The sequence below is a fragment of the Gambusia affinis genome, linkage group LG22 (assembly GCF_019740435.1).
Source record: "Gambusia affinis linkage group LG22, SWU_Gaff_1.0, whole genome shotgun sequence".
In the NCBI taxonomy this organism is placed as follows: domain Eukaryota; kingdom Metazoa; phylum Chordata; class Actinopteri; order Cyprinodontiformes; family Poeciliidae; genus Gambusia; species Gambusia affinis.
This window is the reverse complement of record NC_057889.1, coordinates 22,224,074-22,247,313: the sequence shown is the minus strand read 5'-3', so window position 1 is coordinate 22,247,313 and position 23,240 is coordinate 22,224,074. Positions and strand designations below refer to the sequence as shown.

General features: G+C 38.1%; 1 protein-coding gene and 1 long non-coding RNA gene across 6 annotated transcripts in view; both read right to left on the bottom strand.

The window, feature by feature from the left end:
* ankrd6b (ankyrin repeat domain 6b) overlaps nucleotides 1–19,059 on the bottom strand; it is a 47,131-nt gene extending 28,072 nt beyond the window's left edge. For 2 of the 5 annotated variants that reach the window (XM_044105710.1, XM_044105709.1), the window contains exons 1-2: nucleotides 3,341–3,439; nucleotides 2,877–3,231 (exon numbers count right to left, since the gene is read on the bottom strand). In XM_044105710.1, the coding sequence (XP_043961645.1) occupies nucleotides 2,877–3,164 (288 nt within the window). In that variant the 5' untranslated portion in view covers nucleotides 3,165–3,231; nucleotides 3,341–3,439. Of the gene's footprint in view, nucleotides 1–2,876; nucleotides 3,232–3,340; nucleotides 3,440–8,575; nucleotides 8,902–18,899 lie in introns of those variants that run through there. The other 3 variants (XM_044105713.1, XM_044105711.1, XM_044105712.1) reach the window with 3 other exon arrangements.
* An 861-nt stretch (nucleotides 19,060–19,920) lies between these two features.
* LOC122824867 lies at nucleotides 19,921–21,916 on the bottom strand. The gene is made up of 3 exons (XR_006369558.1): nucleotides 21,360–21,916; nucleotides 20,852–21,049; nucleotides 19,921–20,728 (listed from the first exon to the last, which is right to left on the bottom strand). It is a non-coding gene; the product is annotated as an uncharacterized LOC122824867 (long non-coding RNA).
* Nucleotides 21,917–23,240: the final 1,324 nt, after the last annotated feature.

The window sequence follows — 23,240 nt, the reverse complement described above, 5'->3', positions numbered from 1 at the left end:
GACAACAATAAAACCTTCAGACTTTTTAATTATAAAAAAGAGAAGCAAATGGAAGTTCAAGGATCATGCTTTAGTAGTAGTAAATGAGCAAAGGTTTAAATGTTGGTGTCATACAAAATAACACAAACATTTGCTCAGTAATTTGTGGCACTTAAAGAGCATTAGAGTGACCAGTAAAAACGTCACATATGAGCACATTTTTAAACTCAGAATATTTTAGAATGATCTTCTATGTTGCATCCACATTATGTTGCTGGATACAACATATAAAAAGAGAAGTATCCTATTGGTAGTACAAAATTATTTTGGTTTGAGAAAAAAAGAGTGATCAAAATACCTAAATCTATAGAAATATACTAAGATTAACAGTTTGCTGTTAAAGGGCCTGGAACACGTGAGGCTGCAGCAGAACACACAGCGTATGGAAGAATCATTGTGTCCCTCAAGGCCCAAGTGGAAAGGTTTGATTCACTGGATCACAATTAAAAAAAAATCTAAATCATAAAAACATAGCTTGTAACTGGTTTAGGGATAGTAATTTAGCACTTTAAACTAGTGGTAATAATTACCAATTAAAAAGCCAAATGAATGTGTTTGTTCCAAGTTCATTTGTTGTTTTGGAAAACATTGTCACCATGATCAACTTTAGCTTGAACATAACTGCACAAGCAGTCACATCCAGTTAACTCTTGTGGTGGAAAATGTTATTATAAGGTAACATCTGCTGATCATGTTATATTATGTGATGTGAACTCTCGCCAAATGAATCTGTTTGGGTTACACAAACAAGGTTGGATGTTGTTTTCCTGCAGCTGCATGGAAACCAGACCATCTCTCCTTTGTTTTGGATCCCTTGTCCTTGGTGTAAAACCCTGTGGCTGCCAGAGCTTTCACTCAGAGCTGCTTCATAATTGATTGTCTTACAAGCTCTGTGTATTGTGCTCAATACACACACAAACCTGTTTGATTGATTCCATCTAACAGTGCTTGGTAATTTACACAACACTCTTTCTGTTGGTTCAAAAACCAACAGAAAACTGTAGGAACAGAAAAAGAAAAGATATGATTAAACATGTTATATTTGTTTATATGTATATGTACTGAGTTCTCCCAGAAAACTCTTGTTCTGCTTCCATTTCTGCTGTGCACCAATATTATGGTCTCTACTGTGTCAACTTGTAGAGCAACTGTAGATTAAATCTGAGGACTCTTGTCCTTTAAGGGGTTCCATAACTACGATCATCTTTAACTTGGAAATTGAAAGAAATCTGTTGTTGTAGATTTCTGTTTGACTATTATTTGACTGTAATAGTCAAACTATTACAGCAAGATAATAGTTTGACTATTATGGAGATTCTGTGGATCTTGCAGAAATCCAACATTGCTTTCCTTTGTTCACTCTGTATTTCTGTTGATAGGTTAAAAGTCTATTAGAAAGATGCAAAATGTTAAAAATTAGATGCGCCTATAATACATGTCATGCGTGAAGAGCAGGCTTAAAGGTAGTTCCTTTCAGTTCTGCAATGAACATGAAACCACAAGGTCCCACTTCATGGATCGCTTTGTTCTTTGGCATCATACGAGGTAATCCATTGAGATCCCATGCCGTATGAACTTCTAGAACATGGAGCTAGACTTTCAGCCTTTATCTGCTCTATTTCATCATCCTCATCCAAGCTGCCTATGTGCCTTCAGTGCTATAAATGTGAGTATTGTTGCTGCACTCTACTGACCAACAGACTTTTCAGATGAAACAGACTGTGGAGGATAATGTGTTCCACCCCTTAGAGTTCACACAGCTTACGGTTCTTTACTACTTCTCAAAGAGTATCAGGGACAGATTGGTGGGTGATGATCAAAACCCATATTCCATGTCGGGACCTTTCAGTTGACTGTATGGTGTAATAAACACATGTTGATCAAGTAACGTAATAAAATTTTCAAGGGGCTGGTATTAAAAACAGACATTGATGCAAAAGCACAGTGCTTCTTGTTTCCTGGTAGCTCTTTGTCTCTTTAAAAAACATAAGCATAATAACATTATGCAATGCTTTCCTATAAATTAAGACATTTCAACATTTACTTTGTTCTGTTGCATAGCTCCTTGATAAGCTGCATGCAAACTTTTGAACAAACGTGATTACAAAAGAATTGAATTACTTTTCAAAGTCTGGTTAATGTCTCATGTCTCTTTAAAGATGGATTTTACAACTGAAGTCACAAGAAGAAAACATCATTAAATTATAAAGAACAACAGCCAATGTGATGTGATGTGGGCAGGGAAATACATGTTTCAGAACAAACACACATGTTGAGGCACAGCTCAGTATAAGGTTTAGCATTATTGATTATAAATAATGTGACACTACAAACACAGGAATGCATGTATGTGTAACAGCCTGATTCTACTGTAAGCACACATACAAACAACTGACCATATTCTGCTTCCCTAACTTTAAGCTCTTTAGTTACAAAACAACCTTACTCAGTGAAAAAAATGACACAAATAACAATACTCCACAAGAATATCCCCCTTTGGATATGTCCAAATAATGGATTGTAGAGTTTCAGGAAAAAGCTTCAGCTTACATCTATACTTAACCATAAAGGAAATAGCTGTGAACAAGCAGATTAGCAGTGAGGGACACTGAGCAGATCAAATGTGACATAAGGACACTGAAAGAAAGATCAACGCACATGACTTCTCTGAGAAAAAAGGAAAAATGCGAGGGAAAAGCTGAGAAAAGTGTCATTCCAAGCTAGACTTTAGCTGAGCCAGACACAGGTCCAGGAGTGAAGGATTGGAGGTTGTTAAGGGAAGGAAGGTTGAAGGGACACAGAGTTCCACTGGCTCATTAAAATTAGGTTTGGCTAACCTCCTTCACTCTTTCTGATGCGTCAGTGTCTCTCCCAATTTTTCTCCACTGTCTTCTTCCCTGATCCTCCTCCTTTTCCTCTTCCTCCTGTTTTAGTCTGCAAGTCCTGCTCCCCCAAGTCCTGGAGGACGAACTGCGTCCAGTTGCAGGGCTCACTGACCACAGTGAATTCACTTGACAACGCCAAGGATCTGGCTTATCACTGTCTGTGAAAATGGATGTGTATCCTGTAGGCTCTCCCACAAGTGGGCACTCCAGAGGGTCCCATTCAAGGCTACCGAAGGCCATTAGTCTACAGTTATTAATACGTTCAAATTAACTTATAGTTGAAATGATTTTTCCAACTTAAAAGGATCTGAAAGCAAAAAAAGAAGCAGCTGCTCATCATCAGTTAGGAATGGAAGTGGCTGATTACAATAAATAACAAACAGCTATGGTCATTTTAGCTGACTCAATCCACTTACATCATCTTGAATGTCCAGATCGCATCCAGCTTTCAGAAGGATCCGCACAACCTCAAGGTGACCTTTGTGGGCAGCCAGGTGTAGGGGGCTTCTGCCGTACTGTGGACACAAAAGCACGCATGATGCTGTAGGTAGAGGACATCACATATTCACTGAGGGGTTGAGTCCCACACAGTTCACAGTGTTGGATGGCTCTAAATATCTAAATTGCTGTAAAATGGGCTGTGATCCTCTGGAAATACAAGGCAAGACAATCTGTCACACACCGTAATGCACCACATCACTGAATCCATGGGAAACAAACAAATCCTTAATCTAAGCCCTACGAGAAGGGGGGAATCTGCACAGCTGTTCATGTGAGCCAAACAGAGAATACAAAGTGATATGAGCATCCTGCTGGAGACGAGTCTGTGGACAGCCACCCAAACCAAAATGGCCAGAGGTTGTTTTACTTATAGTTACGTTTTCCTTTTGAAAACTAGATGAAAACCCAATAATAATTCATTTAGAAAGGTAGCTATAACAAAAAGACATATATTTTTGTCATAGTTATGATTTTCTGAACTTCTGTCAAACATCAAAACTCCTACCTGCTCTTTGGACCTCATACCTTCTGCTCTCATAAAATGCTATCTCCCAACTATCTCCTCCCTCATCACAAAGATTATCAACTGCTTCTGGCCACAGAAGCAGAGGTGAGGTTTGAGTCTTTCAAACCAGCTACCATCACCTACTTTCTGAAGAAACCTGGTCTTGAAAAACTTTCAAACTACTGATCCATCTTCAACCTCCCCTTCCTGTCCAAAACCCTTGAGCGTGCAGTATCTGCCCATCTTAAACCCATCTCAACTATAACAGTCCGTTTGCATCATCTTTCTCTGGGTCCGGACCCAAACACAGTACAGTCTCCTTCAGTGATCTCCTCCTCTCTTCAGACTACAGCCACTGCAATATCCTCTCATGGAGTGAGAAAAAAAAACAATTTTTACAGCAAGATAATAGTTCCAACTATGCCTGTCACGACAACAAACTTTACTGGATGATAAAATGTCCCAGAACGTATTGCGATAAACAATAATATTGTTGTTTTGAGACCATTTTCAAGTAAGATAATAGCAATAATGGCAATAAACTTTAAATTCTAGTGAACATTTAAACATTTGAAATGGAAGACATTTGAAATATCTACCCCTTAGGTATAGTTGAGACCAAAGTACCAGATTGAAGACGTTTATCATTCAGCTTTTGGTAAAAAGAGAGAGAAAAGCGCAAAACGATAAATCAAGCAAATGAAAATTATTGAGTTTTGTTTTTTTCATTTACCATGCAAAAAATTCATTACTGTTTATTGTGACAGGCCTAGTTGCAACAAAATAGAATTTAGATTTAGATTTTAAACTTTAAATTTGGCATTTTAAAATTTAGAATTTAAAATTCAGAATATTTTCTGAAACAATTTCTATATTCAGCACAGTCAAGCATTCTTTATTTTAATGGAACCTTGCCGGATACCACCATGGGCAACTGTTCAAACTTCAACTCAAACAACTCCATTGAGGTGATTACTATGAATCTGTAATTATTATGACTACACACAATTTAATTACACATCTTCCCACACACAAAAAGGTTTGTGTGAGGGATTAAACACCAGACACCTTGGCAGGTTGAGGTCTGCTGTGTTTGGGTGTGGCACAGATCCACATTCATCAGCCTGCAGATTGGGTTACACTGGACCTCGCTGGAACGAAGCCGCTGATAGAGCTACAGCAGGCCTCAGGTCAGCAGCAGGCCTCCGCCTTGGGCCTCTGCTTCAGGCTGGCCTGTTGGATTCTCACATGATCTACATGATAGTTGGATGATGTGCTATGTGCCAACATAACTTGCTGGCACATAACCTGTCAGCAAGTTATGTGTTCCTGGATGGAAAAACTTTGAGACCACCAAATCTGAAAAAGAGCTAGAATTTCCATAATCAATAAGCGTAGTGTGTCAGGTTTATGTAAAGTGATCATTTGTAGGACCTTCTCCAGAATGTTTTTCTTGGTGTACCTAGATGTTAGAGGCCTTTTTGGGGCCATGTTTTCTGTCTATTAGCAACTTGTCAAGTCTGCAAGTCCTCTCTTTTAAATACACACTCATTCATAGAATTACATGACCTCATTTTAAGTTCTGAGTGATACCAAAACTGCTTGGTCTACTTCGTCTGAGATATAAAATACCTTAAAAAATGTCTATGCTTATCTACAATCCCAGCTGTTCAGCTGGGATTGTAGATGCCAGCTGATTGTAGATTCCAGCCCAATTCAGCTGTTTTATGTCATTATATGTGATTTTTTTTCTGCTATATGACATAAAAAGTGAATTCACTTCAGACTCTCAAGATGGCTCATTGGATCTTTTCCACCATACTGGTTCCAGTGCCTAACTAGGGGCTTAGTATTTGTTGTTTTCTTTCAGTCTAAACCTGTTCACCATAGCAGTCTTGCTAATATCTATCCCAGCATTCTTTTTTCCTGGACAGAGCAATGTTTATGAAACTCTCCCCCCTTTAGCCTGGATTAAGCTCTTATAATGGCCTTCTACCAAAATGCCTAAATACAGCTGATCAAAATACATCCATCAGAGCAAAGCAACAAATATAACATTGCTGTTAGGCCTGTTGCGATAAATAAATTAATCTTACGATAAATTAAAACTATTAACGTCATTTTAGTTATCGCCTTTATCATCTCTCCCGGCCTTTTTCTCTTTCTGTTGATGACACTGAATGAAAAAAGGCTCAACTCCGCTGCTCTCACTGACCCTCCCTTCCTCATTTTCTTAGTGTAATGTCCAGCACACACTACACAATATTAGAGCTGTCGGCGCATTGTCGGCCCATTTTCAAAACCTGAGAGATCACACATTAGCCGACAGAAATCCTAGGTATAACGGTCCGATCGGGTTCGATCGTGCCGTGTGGTGTCCAACAGTGCGCACAAAATAATGGCTACAAGTCCAGTTAACTAATTTTAAAACCAGGCATTAATCAATGCTGTACTACAATCTACAATGCATGTGGCTCTAGTGTCAGGGTAACATCCTGACTGAATGAAAATCATTATAACCTATTTATGTCAGGTTAACGAAGAACAGCTGAAAAGTTACCGGGTTCATCAACTGTGTAGCAATTTCGCTCAAACTCCTCCCCTCGTCATTTCTGTATTCTTTGCACGAAATGATTTATAAACATTAATGTTGTTTCCTCATATCATCTCCAATGTCCGCTGGACTTCGGGTTGCGCTGTGTCAGCTGTTTGGGATTCCCCTCTGTAATTTCCTCTCAGAAAGCAGGAGGAGAATCCGCGCTTTCTGATTGGCTACGTGTCACATTCAACAGTCTGCGTAAAACGCTCCCAGTGGGGAAAACCCCTGATATAGATCGGAGCGGCCACGACGATCTACGGTAACACACACCACACACTACAGGATGATCACAAGCGATCAAAGTTCTAAGATTGTTGGAAGGGGAAAATGTAGGTGTGAACTAACGTGTAGTGTGAACTATTGCATCAGGTAGTCGGATGTGCCCATCTTCTCTATTTAAATCTAATGATTACTGAAGGGCAATATGGAATACGCACTTCATAATCTGCACTCTTTTGGTTGAATGCAGTATTTATTTCCACTTTGGTGTTTTTATTCAAGTACATTTTTGTTAATGGAGACTGAGAATCCATTTTATTTTTGTTTTTGGTTGTTTTGTTTATTTTATCAGGTCCAGTGTTAAGTGTTCTTTTGAAAATAAAGTGTATCTATCTTTGGCAGGAAATCGCATGCATTATTACGTCATTTCCATTAAATCACTGTAAAAGGTCTTCAAACAAGCAATAGTTTTTTGAGACAATTAATCACTCAGCAAAATTTGCTATCTGACAGGCCTAATTGCTGTAGTTCTTATGTATAATCACATGAACACACATTAACATGGCCTGAAACAGTGATTTCAACAGTCTCTCCGCTCTCTTGTTTCAGATGGCTGGTCTTATTCCAATAGGACTAATATGAAACACTTCCCTCATACTACAAAATATAAAACTTGCACCATAAATGCCCCTTCAGGAAACATTATAACTTATCAGTAATAACATCTAACAAGCAAACATGTGACAGTTTAACCCTTTTCTTTTGAGCTTACTATGTGATACCTAATGCTAGACAGAAAAAGCTTAAATAGACATTTGAAAGAGAATCATCATGTTGCCAATGAAGTGGCGTCAGACTTACATAGCACTTTTCAGGACCTTCAAAGACATTTCACATGAAATCAGTCATTCCTATCCACACACACATTCACATCTAATCACTTCTCATTTATCTGACCTAAAGCATCTCAGTTCTGTCTTTGGAAACATCATGGTGTCTCATCAGGGACCAGTAACAGTACAACTTTCTGGAAAATCTTTTCTTGTTAAGACAGTGAATACATTCAGGTTCTTTATACACTGAGCCCCCAACTTGTGAACATTTTGGGGAAAGAAGTTGTGAAACTCCCCAGCTAACCCTTCAGTGTCGGCTCTGTGGCTCAGTGAGAGGCAGCAACAGCAGTGGAGAGAAACTACCTGATGTCCAACCAGCCTGCACCTCAAACCAGGAATGTCTCGGCTGCAAGTTAGGTGAATTTGGGCAACCCAATTAAGCTTAAGTACTGTTAATGAAACTACTTCCTGTTGACATTAACAGATTCATCTGTTGGTGCTCTTCTAGTGGGTTCTGTGCAGTTGAAAACTGCAGTTGTATCAGAAAACAACTTACATATCAATATTGGTTTGCATTGTGTGGGGATTTGTTAAAGCTGACATAGTTCAGCTCAGAATTGACTGGTTCAGAGGAGAAGTTGATAATCAAAGCCATTGATTGAACTATTAATCATTCACAATCAGTTTGAATGTAAATGTAGGATGCAAAGTGCCCTTGCAAATTATACATGATGTCTTTGAGATCACTAGCAAAAAAAATCAAATTATAAATTGAATTGGAAAGACTTGAAGAAGGACTGTAAACAAAGCCATCAAAATGTAAGAAACATTTTTTACAAACATCTCAAACATGTTTGGACTCGTTGAACAGATCTGCCTAACCAACCAGCTGATACTCTTTTCACTGGTAATGAGGCAAAGAGTAAAGAAAATGAAAACAAACAACACCTGTGCATTAAATATTCTCAAAGCTCAGTCTCAATGAAAATCTCACCTTGGTGACGGCTACTTTTGCACCTTTGTTGATAAGCTGAACCACATTGTCGGCTTGTCCCTTGTGTGAAGCTATGAGGAGGCGCTCGGAAAGTGCGAGGACCTCAGCTGCATCCTGCTGGCTCATGAAGCAGGGCGAGTGATACGGCTGTCTTTGAACATAGAGTTCCAGATACTGAGAAATGTTGAGAAGGTGAAGCTGCTTGGTAATCTAGTTAATCCACAGGGATACAGCATGGCCTGCTGGGGGGCTGCCTGTGTCACTGAATTCCTGTTGCTAGAAGTCGCCCACTCGGCCAGGATGGGACGCCATCATACACCTACAGTCTGGGAAACACAGATAAAGAGAACAAATATACAAAAATCAGTGTGTGCTCTGCTCACATCGGCTTCGACAGGAAAACAGAGGGGGCCGACATGTCTGCTATTCAGTTAGTAAAAGCCATCTGCAGTCCTTCTGGGATCATGTGAGACAGACCAAAAAATCATAAAGAGCAACAAATAGGAGGCAGATTTGATCAGACCAGAACTAGAGCAGCTCATACAGTGATAAAAACACTAAATCATATTGAAATGTAGACATTTTTAACAATAAAAAGAATAGTTTGAAGATTTTCTAAAGTCTCAAACTTAATATTTTAAGTCAAGTATTTGAAGTTACCAAGTTTGAGATTTTAGAACATTTCCAAAATCTGATTGGGTCTTTGAGATTTATACACGTCGGATACCAGATTAACTCTTTTGGGATGAAGCCTCCAATCTCCACCTACATATATTTGCTTATTTTAATTCAAAAAAGTTCTTGAAATGTCCTATGAATAAATATTTTTGACAATTTCTCCATAACAACTGGAACTTTCAACATCTATCAGTTATTTACAATTTACAGTCTATGAAAAGAGTGTTTCATTTAAGGATTCAAGGATTAGAGAGAGTGTGAGTGTGAATTTAAATTTATGTATGTCTAGGTGACTTTTATTTAAATCAAAATTGGACGAACAGAAAGGAAGAACAGAACCGAGCATACCTAACAAAATTTTGAGTTGTAGAAGAAGCATGAGAGGGGAAGAAAGGAAGAAGTACCTAACAAAGACACGTGTTCACAGAGGGGCAACAAGACAAAATGAAATGACACAAAAACAAAGGGAAAGTATAAAAGGAAGACAAACCACATTCAATAGACATTACATACTGTTATTACATACTCTATATGTGTGTATGGTTTCATTCTTACTGTGTCAAACTGCTTATCAAGTTTTACTATCTATTTGATCTTAATATCCCACTAGTTGTTGACATTAGTAAAGTGCAGCCAAGTTGAAACCAACACAACACTGCAGCTCCAGCAAAGAAAAGACGGAGCGCATTCAGCCCAATAATTGTCAAGTTAATTTCAGAAGAATGGAGCAATAAAGAAGAAGATAACAAACATTTTTAACCCTCATTTCTGAGAAGGCAAATTACAAATGCAATTATGAAATATTGGTCATCTCTAGATCATATAGCCACAATGGCTATATGAGCCACCTGCTTCTGGTTTCCCAGAGGATCCATCACTCTCCGTTGCTGAGGTCTGAGGCCGGGGTCCAGATATTATTTTTACACCCATCTTACTCCAGAATGTGTCTGGCCCCCTGGCACTGCAAAACAGGACATTACCTGTCCGGATCACTAATAGAAAATTTACAAACAGCAGAAACATAAAATACAGCGGACCTAATTCAAACCTCAGACTGTTCCCCTGCCTAAAGGAACCTCAGACTGAAGAACTTTTGGCCTCCAAGTCACTAAAACTAGCTCTTTTAAATACCTGATTTCTCTGTGCTAATGCTTTATTAATTAATGATTTCATCACTGAGCATAATATCGATGTTATGTTTCTGACAGAAACATGGTTGAATGACAATAATGAACTGATCGTACTAATTGAATCTGCACCTCCTAATTACAATTTCTTAAGTGAGAATAGAAAACAAAAAAAGAGGAACCGTGGCTTCAATATTTAAGAATACCGTAAAAAGTAGTCAAATCTCTTTGGGTCACCTCACCTCTTTTGAGTATCTTGGAATTGAGATTAAAGGCCTCAAACGAACTTTAACACTAACTTTATACAAAACTCCAACATATGTGGAAAATTTCTTTACTGACTTGAATGAACTTCTATCTCTCATATGTACTGAATATGATTGTTTAATAATTGTCGGTGATTTCAACATTCATGTTGACAACCCCCAAGACAGAGGGGCTAAAAAGCTCTAATATCTTAGAGACTTTTGGTGTAATACAACATGTCAAACAAGCAACACACACTCAAGGACACACACTGGACCTGATTATCAGTAAGGGTGTGAATATTTCCAATGTCTCTGTAACTGATGTCGCCCTGTCGGATCACTTCGCTGTTATTTTTGAAAGTTCTTTATCTTTTAACCCACTTGGACAAACAGCAACCATCACAAAACGTTCTCTCACAGAAAACACATCAGAAACATTTAATCAAATCTACTCTTCTTCCTTACCCGTAAGCTGTAATGACGTAGATAAGTTGGTTAATGATTTTCAATCTAAAGTTTCACATATCATTGATTCCTTTGCCCCAATTAAAATAAAGGTTGTGTCTGGTAAAAAGAAATCTCCATGGAGAAAAGCACAAACCGTTAGATCTGCAAGACAACTCTGCCGTAGGGCAGAACCATGGGCGTATGTTTGGGTATGGACGGTCTTGACATGTCACGACCAATATTCAAGGGATATAAAATAGTCCCGACCAATTTTTGCCATATTAATTTAAAAAAAATATGTATTTTTTAACAAAAACAAAATAAATAAACGAAAATCTACATTGATTAGTTTAATATTGCAATATACTATGCAGTGGTAGCATTCATTTTAAAATTCGCTGTTATGAACTATGACGATCCATGCCGCTATTGGCTCAAAGAACGTGGATTTACGTTCTTTGATTAGCTGCAACAGACGGCGGCCAGCTGGCCACACGCGGAACGGTCAGTAAGTTGTAAGGTCCCACCAAAACTTAGACCAAACCTACGCCCTTGGGCAGAACGAAAATTAAGTAAAACTCAACTTCACGTTCACTATGACATCTATAAAGAAACACTACGTTACTATCATTTAACACTCAAAAATGCAAGACGGGCTTTCTTTGCAGAGGTCATAAACAAAAACATTAACAATGCTCGAGCTTTATTGCAACAGTTGACAGACTCACAAACCCTCCTATGACGTTACCACCTGAATTTCAGTCTATTGTTTCCAATAGACTGAATAGACCAGTTTTCCAGCTTCTTTTCAGAGAAAATTCAAAAAATCACAGGATTAATCTGCACATCCACTATAAAGTCAGTACCAATGCTAAACCCAAACAAAACAAATACAGGAAAAATGACCCAATTTCAACTACTTAATTATAAAACCCTGGAGGAAATTCTAAGTTAACTAAGATGTCAACTGGATGTCCTACCCTCACATTTCTTTAAGAAAGTCCTCCCTGTTGTTGTTGCTCTGATCCAATTAGTAAACTCATCGCTCTCATCAGGTGTTTTCCCCCAGGCTTTGAAAACAGCAATAATCAAACCACTGATAAAAAAAACAAAAAACAATCTAGACAAATCACTACTGCAGAATTACAGGCCGATCTCCAACTTCCCATTCATCAGCAAAGTTATTGAAAAAGCTGTGTGTAAACAGTTAAATAGCTTCCTAATGATAACCACCTGTTTTGACTCCTTCCAGTCTGGTTTCCGGTCTCACCACAGCACAGAGACTGGCCTCATAAAAGTGTTCAATGACATCCATATAAATACGGACTGTGGGAAAACCACAGTGCTGGTTCTGTTGGACCTCAGTGCAGCTTTTGACACTGTTGACCATGATGTATTACTGAATTGACTGGAGAGTTGGGTCGGACTCTCCGGTCCAGTGCTTAACTGGTTTGAATCTTACTTAAAGAACAGGGATTTCTTTGTTTCAACTGGAAACTTCTTGTCAAAGAGGTCAAAGGTCACATGTGGGGTACCCCAAGGTTCAAGTCCTAGTGTAGTGGCACTCTGCGTCCCAAAAGGTCGTTGTACCACCTTTGCAGTTTGTCTAACAACCAATATTTGAATCACTCGACTGAAACCAAGTCTTCATTATGATGTTTACTTAAAGAACTCAAAAAAGTACACTTACAGAAAAAATGAAAGGCTCGGTACAGATCGGTCAAAAAATTGTGCTGCTTCCACCGTATCCAACTGCAATCTGAACTCAAACGTGCATACGGGCAATATTAATTACGTAGTGGAAGCCAAAATTACTTTTCACAATAAAAGCATCCTTTTACATTAACTAAGTTATACATTCTAGAAAATATACTCATCATGAATTTCTTAAAAGTAAATTAAGCATATTTATACATTTTTAATTTAAATTATTATTCTATATGAACTCCCCATTAACTGGCTCTTACACCTAGGACCCATCTTATTCAATATTTATATGCTCCCACTAGCTCAAGTTATAACAGGAAATAATATTAGCTACCATAACTATGCAGATGACACACAGCTCTACATTACGATGTCACCAGGTGACTCTGAACCCATCCAATCACTGAATAGATGCTTAGAACAGATAAATGTGTGGATGTGCCAAAACTTTCTCCAGCTGAACAAAAACAAAACTGTAGTTATTATTTTTGGACCTAAAGAGGAACGATCTAGAGTCAGTGCACAGCTTCAGTTATTACAACTAAAAACCAGCGATCAGGCCCGAAACCTGGGAGTAGTGATGGACTCTGACCCGAACCTCCAGAGCCACATAAAGCCAGTTACAAAATCGGCCTTCTATCACCTGAATAACATTTCTAGGATTAAAGGACTAATGTCTCAGCCAGATCTAGAGAAACTCATCCATGCGTTTATCTTCAGTCGCATTGATTACTGCAACAGCGTCTTCACAGGTCTGTCCAACAAATCAAACAGCTGCAGCTGATCCAGAATGCTGCTTCTCACTAAAACCAGGAAGATAGAGCACATAACACCAGTTTTAAAGTCCCCACAGGCTCCCTGTAGCTCAAAGAATAGACTTCAAAATACTGTTGTTAGTTTATAAATCACTGAATGGTTTGGCACCACAATGCATTAAAGATCTGCTGTTGTTGTATCAACCTTCCAGAACCCTCAGGTCTTCCGGTTCTGGTTCTGCTCTGCATCCCCAAAACCAGAACCAAATGAAGAGAAGCACATTCAGCATCTATGCACCACAAATTTGGAACAAACTTCCAGAAAACTGTAAAACAGCTGAAACACTGACTTCCTTTAAATCTCAACTAAAAACCCACTTGTTTAGAGTTGTATTTGAAACGTAATCAATTACAATTTTAATGACGGAACCTGACTTAATGTTGTGTTTTGATTGTTTATTCCATGATGCATTGTGTTTTTGTGTCTGATATGATGTAGCACTTTGAAATACCTTGCTGCTGAAATGTGCTGTACAAATAAAATTTGATTGATTGATTGAATGGAAAACGAGAAAGAGTGTGCTGCCTTCTGTATTTTGGGCCTCTGTCTTCCAGACACCTTACAAAGTCATACACACAAGATTATAAGTCAGAAACAGGAGCAGAGTAACAGTGTTCATTTCCATACAATTCCCAGAGATTAGTCTGTAATGACAGTACCCCAAATATCACCATATACATTTCATTCAGCAGCAGGACTGAACCACACTCTCATGGCCCTGCAGGACGAAATCCAGACAAAATGGATTATCTTTAAGATGCTTTCTGATTAATCCAAAAATATGAAAAATCCACTATGAATCCATTCATGTAACGTTTATTTGCTATATGATGTGATTTTATACATAATCCATTATGTTTGCTTTATGGGTTATATCCCAGATGGATAGAAAGAAAAGGGATTTAATGATATGAATCTATAAAATCTAAAACATAGCATATAATTATGTCTGTCATGTCAGTTCACCTTGTATCTGTGTGGCTTTGATGTTTGGGTCAGACTGATATATGAGTAGGCCTGTCACAATAACTAATTTTGCTGGACAATAAACTGTCCCAGAGCTTATTGCAATAAATGATGATATTGTTGTTTTGAGAACATTTTTAATTAATATGATAGTAATAATGGCATAAAAATGCAAGAACACATCCTCAAAGATAAATAAACTTTAAATTCTAATGAACATTTAAACACTGGCACAAGAAGACATTTGGAATATCCAAAATAAATATAGAAAACAACAGAAACAATTCAAATGAATTATGAAGTCTATGTAAACAAAACTGTCCTTCAAAAAAAGGGCTTGTTGAGGCTAATGCACCAGATTGAAGACTTAGAGATGATATCATAATCTATGTGTTTCATCTGGTCTTGATGTGTTCTACCTTTTCTGTAGTTCACTTACAAACTCCAGTTTGTAGATGAACTACAAACTGGAGTTCATCTACAGTTTGTATTCTTTTTTTATAACAAAAAAGAATACAAATAAAGAGTCTTTAAATATCAGTTTCTCTAAATTCATCTACAAACAATAGAGTCTGGTGAGATTTAAAACAACACCTTTTCCTTATTCAAAATAAACAAAACAAACTGAGAATCAAATGAAGGCTCTAACAGGACCGACCCTGTTCTTTTGCTGTCAGAGGTCAATTGTTTGTACGAAATAAGTTTCTTTGCACCATGGTTACACTTGAATACCCTGATACCAGCTAAAAACTGGATACAATTAAGTAAGGCAGAGAATTCTCTGGCTGACAGCATTCCACACAATTGTGCAGAGGATCCCCTCAGTCATACTTGCCTCACAAAGCAGGCGCAGCAGGGTCAGAGAGGCTCCTCATTTTGTAGCTAGGCAACAGGCTTTTGTGCAAACTTTCTGGAAGTCTGATCTCAGTTCAAAATAAGAAAGCCCTCCCTGTTCACATGGCTCAGGGAGGAGGCCTTGGTGAATATTTATTAACCGTTCTCCCAAAAGCAATAATTATCTTTGCAATTACATAAAACAAATCCTTGGAAGAACCAAGTTATTAAGCATTCTCTCATATCAGCTGGACTAACATGACAATGTCCTTCTTGCTTTTTTATCATCCTTTGCTAAGAGGTTAACCTGGGGTCAACAGCTTGGCTCCTCGCGTTCATTGGAATGCACACAGCTCTTCATTGATGTGTATCCCGAGCAGTTTTCTCATCACTCGTTGAACATGCCTTGCAGGTATCAGCTACTTCTGGAAATCTCAAATCCCAACCCCTGGGGTCGGGTAGGGTTAAGGTAAGGGTTAGGGGTAAAGGATAGGGTTAGTGTTAAATATAATGATGACCTCTCATCATATTTTGCAACCCCTGGGGTCGCAAAACTACAACCATCTTCAGTTTTGAGTTTAAATTGTTATTGTAGTGTGGTATTTTAAAAGTCTGCATTTAATTTACCTAGAATGTTATTTTGGTCTCATGATCCTGAAAAAATCCATATTGAAAAGCATGCAGCATGCTGTTTATATACTGAGTTCAAATCAAAAGACAGGAAGGAGTTTGTAGAATGAAAAAAGTCCAGATGGTTTAACAGACGATGATTTGGTCAATCACACCTGGCAATGATTTCATTTGATGCTCAATTCACATCTAAAAACAACGGCCTTCTGGAGCACTAACTGCAGCTTCAGTGCAGAAGTCTATTTGGAGGCATAGCTGAAACCAGGAGTGGAGGCTTTGTGATGTGATGTGCTTCTTTCATAATTTCAGAATTACAATTTTCAGCCATTGTTTACATTCAAATTTACCACCTTTTGCCAAATGTACTTCTTCTGGTGCAGAATGATGATGCATGTCAGTGATGTCAAAGTCGGTAGAATGCGACACTACTGTTGGATACATGTCTGATTCAGTACCACATACGGAAATAAAAGACCATAAAAAAGATCAAAGATTCATTTTTAATGTTTTTCTGCACAGTTCAGACCCAGTTAGCAAATCAGCAGTATCAAAGATTAATTCTAAAGAAAAAAAACCAAGGGTTGGAAAAGTCAGGATTGGCTTTTAATTTTCCAAGGAGAATGGGTTTCTATTGTTGTATATTTAGTGAAAGGAAAGGAAGGCAATGGGCCCATGCCATGACCCTCACTTCCCTCTAAAAAGGTATGAATATTTCATTTGCACCTAAAATATCTTGCTTATTTACAAAGCCTATTTTGGCTGATTTACAATGGCAAACAGGATAAATGAAATAACGAAGCTTTAGTCTACATTTTGAAATAATTTCCTTTACATTTTAGATTCACTTTTACTCCGATGCTTGTATTTAGCTCTCCTTAACAATGATCTTTGACATTGACATATTTTAAACCTAAGCTGGCCAGTCGGAGTCCTATATCGCCCTCCCCTCATCCACACTGATATAATGAGGCTAACACACTGAACTCAGAGGGATCAGGTGTTCACTTATGATTCCTACAAACATGGAAGCTGCTCATCCTGTCTCTTCTCCAGCTGGGAGAGCAAAGTGTCAGCTGTGGAGCAGAGCATCCGACAAAGATGCCCCTCACCACCCATCCACTTGAGTGAATATTATGCCTGGAGTTTACTGGTTATAGCTAAGCATAAATAATTAAGCACAACTGAGATGAGAGAGTGATGAAAGCCCCTTTTAATGACAAAAAGTATTAAAAAGAAGCTTTATGTCGACCTTTTACAGCAGAAAACAAGAAATAGACTTAGAATTACTGTAAAATCTTTATGTATAAAAGATCATTTTAAAAACAGAGTAAGGCCGTTCTTATATAACAGTCTGACCTCCTTATAAATCTAACAATCACCTCAAGTGTCTGGTTTCATAAATGTGTAAATGGGCCTTTTCCTGCACACTATGATGCCATTATACACTTGGTTACTTCTGCCAGTGTCAGCTCTAGTCTGTGCTAATCAGCTCCCCAGGGTCACATGCAGATGGACAGATGGACGTCTCACTGCTGCTTTTCTGCATTAAATTATTTCATTTCATACAGCCATGAAATGATATACACTAAGTGGTTAGCCATTTGATTTAAACATTCAGGGACATAACTGGGCCATTTTTCTTCCTAAAAGCTTCTCATATTATCATTTGGGGCCACAAAATAATCTGTTGTGCCTTTTTCATGTTCTCTACTTAACAATAAACAAAAGATGAAATATTTTTATTGAATTGGAAAACAATCGAGTCTTCTTAAAATAAAGAAATATAAGATAAGACAAAAAATTTTAAAATACTACACTATAACATAAAATCATTCTGCTTTCATCATTCATATCGTCATATTGGTTTGCTCTAATGTGCAGCTAATGGCTTCCTGGCTGCTCTTTGTAAGCATCCCGGACTGTGGTTCAGCTTATCATCCAACATTAAAGGCAGCAGAGCAGTGAAAACTCCAACATATGCGTCATTAGGTTAATAAACACGGAAAATTATTTAAAAATAAAAAAATATTTATATATTATCCATGTATAGCCTGAACCTTCATGCACTCTGCTGTTCCCAGATCATTTCTTCCATAAAACAGAACCCTCTTTCTCTGCCTTCTGGGTGGAAGTTTGTGTTTTACTTGCAGTTTATTACTAGAACACATAATCAGCACTGTATAACCTCATAACTATGCATCTCATTATCTGGTGTCCTGACTGAGCCCGTCTTATCTGAATATTAAGGATGAACCTCAGGCAAAATTCTGACTTGCAGAGAAGTTTTCCATTAATCCCGTTGTCCCTTATCCAGGTGCTTCATTATTCGGAGCCTGTAGTCTGGTTTATGTCCAGCACGACCGTGATTTAGAGTTTTTGTGATTCTACATAATAATTAATCTGCCTCATAACATTATCTTGTGAGGTAACTCCCCGGAGGTCAGAATTCTGAGAACGTAATGTGAGCAGAGCGGATGTAAAAAAGACTGCTTCAAGTCTCTTTCTTCACCCCGACAGGCTGCCGTTTGTTTCACCTTTCCCTGAACTGAAGCAGGCGAAGGGAAAGCAGCGAGCTGAGGCTCAGTGAGAGGGAAAAGCAGCTAACCCAGCCACAGCTACACGCTTATTATCTACATGGTCACCAAAGCTGCGGGCTTCACAGGTTTACGAGGCGATACAACAGAAATAAAATCCGAAAAGCATATTAGAAAATGTTACGTTTAATCTCGCGGAACACTTTGCCTCTACTTTAGCCCCACTGGCGTCGCAAAAGTAATTTTTAACAAAATTTTCCACATGTGAATCACGGAGCTCCCTGTTCAGTCCAGCACTGCGAAAACACGCAAAACCAGAGTTAATCAGCAAACTCACCTCAGAACGAACAGACAGTGTCGAGGTTCGAACTGAGCTCCAGAAGAAACTATTCCAGCTGCCCACACGAGGAGGCTACCCGCTGTTTGGAAGAAATGAGTAAAAACCTACTCAGGTCCGTCCGCTCTTCTCCCGCCGCCCCCTTCAGTGTCTGTCCCAGCCCCATGTCAACAGCCGCGGCTGCTCGGAACGAGGAAATACTTCCTCCTTCTACCAGGCAGATTCATTTTCAGACAGTTTTTCAATAAAAAAAAACGTTTTAATGTTTCTCATTCTTTTCATCTGTCCAGATAGTAAATATCTCATCGGCAAAAGGCTACAGGCAAGCTTTTACTATAAAATATTAAGCGTTTCAGCACGCCCAGGTGAACAATCAATATACTAAGTATATTAAATTTTAGAATACTTAAGCATACTTTAAGTCAGACTAATCATGAGTATACTTCAAGTTCACTTAAGATTAGTTAACTTAAAGTGTGAAATTTGGAACAACTAATTTTGTGCTTAGTGTATTTTAATAGCATTTAAATAGTTTTAAAGTGTGCTAAGTGTTCTTTCAAATACTCTTTTGGAACAACTTAAATTACACTTAGCATACTTTAAGTACATTGCTTTTTTATATATTTAGAATGTATTTTAAGTACATTTGCATTACATATTTTATATATTAATAGTGTGATTACAGTATGCTACAATTATACGATTTTTCTATTATAACTGTTAATGAAGTACACTTTTTAGTTACTTAATGTCTTTTATTATTCTGCTTTGCCACTTTGTGCATTACATGCTTCATACACACCACATTACTGCAAACACATCAGACTACCAGAACACAGAAGGATCAATAACAACACTCTGCAGATGAAACTATTTACATTGTGCTTTCAATTATTTCCATTTTGGTAACACTTTATTTGATGGGGTGTACATAAGACTGACAAGACACTGTCATAAACATGACACTTGTCATCCAACTTTTAAAACAACTTCTCATTAAAAGTGTCATTATTTACCGAATGTCACATTATGACAGCTGTTAGTATGTTCCTAACAGGTGTTATGTCATGTTTATGACAGTGTCATGTCAGTCTTATGCACACCCCGTCAAATAAAGTCTCACCACATTTTTCAATGTGGGTAAGACTTGTACATTATACTATCACAGAATTGTACAAATTGTCAATACATTCAAAGTTTAAAGATAACATGCTTATGAAAATTAGAACAATAAAACAATAGGTACACTTTAGAGAAAATGTGAAAAATATTTCACCAAGTACAGAGTATTGTTTTAAAACAATGTCACAGAATTCCAGTTTTACTCCAGACAAACTGACATTTCTCCTTCCTATGAACAGTGAGGATCTACAGAACATTCCCATTCACTGCACTTTACAAAAATCTACACAATAAACAATAGAGCAATTAAACAGAGAAAGCACTTGCACCGTATTTTAAAGTGTACAGAAAAATGGCAAAGAAAAAACTATGACTTACAGTTTTTAAGACATTGTGGACTCGCTATGTATGAGTCAACATCAGAACTGATGATGATTGGGACTGGATGCCTGGAGTGGAAAAAACATTTCTGAGTGTCTTCTTTACCTGTTTATGTTAGAAGTAGAAAAAATAGCCAGCAATATCATAGAATCAGTTGATGCTAGCATCAACTATGAAGCTGTTTTAAGTGTGGAATCTTTCCATCCATGATCTGAACACGCTGATCCTTGCAGGGTGGTGAGGGGGGCTGGTGGTGCCCATCTCCAGCAGTCATCAGATGAGAGGCGGGGTTCACCCTGGACAGATCACCAGTCCATCACAGGGCCCTGAAAGATGACAACAAATAAAATGTATGAAAGAGAAATGGTAGATTAACAAGGGGAATAAATTCTGTCCAGTTATTTTTAAACCAAATCATGTTTATTAACCACTTAGTATTGGTAACACACCAGTTTTTGCTGTTGATAAAATGTAGCCACCTGCTCAGTATAAAAAAAAAAGGCCTTCCACCATGAAGACAATGTGCAGGTTCATCCTTAGAACTGGTTGGTGATCTGGTGGAGCCAGAGACTCTTCTGGGACAGGAAAGTCTTTAGGTTTTCTGACACCTGATTTCTGGCTTCCCCTTTCATCTTCATTTGTTTAGACTGCAAAAATACAAAAATATGAAGGCAAAAACATTGATGAACGAGTTATAACGACAGCTTCACAATATCAACGTCTCTTTGGCATACTGAGCTTAATGAAAACCAGGTTAAGCTTATGAAGAAAAGTATATCAAATCGCACAAACAGAGCCTCCATGCAGTTATAACTGAGTGATGTTATAGTAATAATCATAAAAGTCACAATAAAATTGATAGAATAATTATTTCTGAAACCAACGTAAGTTTGTTTATATGTGTACTGCACTGTTTATAATTAAACGGAGATAATTAGCATTTGGAAGCAAACTTACCACCAGCTAGCAACAAGTTAGCAGCCTTCGTCCCTTCGGTTCCTTTCATGACCCACATTTCATTTCCATCGGTTGTTATCCTGTTATGTTGTCGTTTAACTCGGACTAGGACGTCACCAGTGTGAATTTACCAAAATTACTATTATCAAGGCCCTCCCTACTTTTAATTCAATATGATAGGAGTAAAAATATTACTCGTATAAGATTTTTATACGAGTAAGATTATCGCATAAATATTACAATCAGAGGGCTCGTAATATTTATACGAGCCTCTGCTTCTCCTTGACAGAGTATGTCGGGATCTGGTTCACGAATGAGGGAAGAAGGGAGCGGGAGATAGACAGGCGGATTGGCGCAGCGTCTGCTGTGAAGCGGGCGCTAACACCGTCGTGGTGAAGAGAGAGCTGAGTCAAAAAGCGAAGCTTTCGATTTACCAATCTACGTTCCCACCCTCATCTATAGTCATGAGCCTTGGGTCATGACAGAAAGAACGAGATCGCGATACAAGCGGCTGAAATGGATTTTCTTCGTAGGGTGTCTGGGCTCTCCCACCTGAGAAGCCCAGAGTACTCAGAGTACTCAGAGTAGAGCTGCTGCTCCTTCACATGAGAGGAGCCAGTTGAGGTGGCTCAGGCATCTGTGTGTTTAAAGTTATAATGTCAAAATTGGTACAAGCATACTTTTAGTGTACTTTGTATATATTTAAGGTCAGTACACTTAATACTTAGCATACTTAAAATGTACTTGCACAAATGTAAGTATATTTTAAATATACTAAAGCAAATATTTTTGCACTAGTTGACCTGGGCCAACTTTTTTCAATATGATAATATTAATGCACATCAAGATAAAAATATAAGAAGATACATAATTTCCAGAGCATTTGAACTGCTAATTTATTGTTGTGCAATACTGCTTGGTAATAAATATTCTAATGTTGGAAAATCTGTTTATTTATGGATTGAATTCAGTTCTGCTGTTTCACTCATAACTACATTGTTTCTGCAGATGTGGCATCAAGAGGAAACAAACGTTACATTTATCATACTGAGCTGAAGCCTTGTAGGAGGTTTCTTCCTGTAAAAGGGAAGTTTTCATTCTATTGTCATACATGCTGAGCATGAGGGGCTGCTTACAGCTAACTCCCGGCAGCATGGCGAGTCCACTGTCTCTACATGTGGACCCTCCACATGTAGAGTAAATTGGGTAAAGCATTTTACCCAATTTGAATGATGAACTGAACTTGACTGCATTGTTTGATAAGTAGGATCAGTTTATGAATAAATGGATTGAACTTTCTTTTCTCTCTTGTTCGTTTTTAGACTTTTTTCCTTTTCTTTCTTTCTTCCTTTTGAATGACATTCATGTAGCCATAAAAGACACTGGCACTTTGCAACAGCCTACCCACTGGCTTTAGAGCAAACTTGCTGGTGTAGGCTTTCAACCTGAACATTCACAAATTGCCACAAGCAACTTGCCAGCTGATGTTTCCACCCTCAGTTAAATCATAGTAACGTTGCTGAGGTGAAATGTGCCTTTCTTTCTCAGCCGACCTTTGATGTTCAATGCTCGGCATAGGTTTCTAAACAAAAGCAGAAAGAAAATCTTTCTGCTTTTTGAATGCTCAGATTCCAGAACAGAAATCTGACTCTGTATTACAGCATACCCCTTTTCTGGAGTTAAGCCGGAGGTAACATTCTGCTAGTTTTTTGTCTTTTTTTTTTTTTTGCCCTTGAGTGTCAGCAATGTGAACCTCTTTTGAACTGAGCCCTGATAATGACAGGAGCCAGGTCCTGCAGATTTTTTATCTTTACTGGTACTGCATTGTACTTAATAATACCCAGTCACTCTTCTTTCTATACCTTTCTCTTTCACTCACTA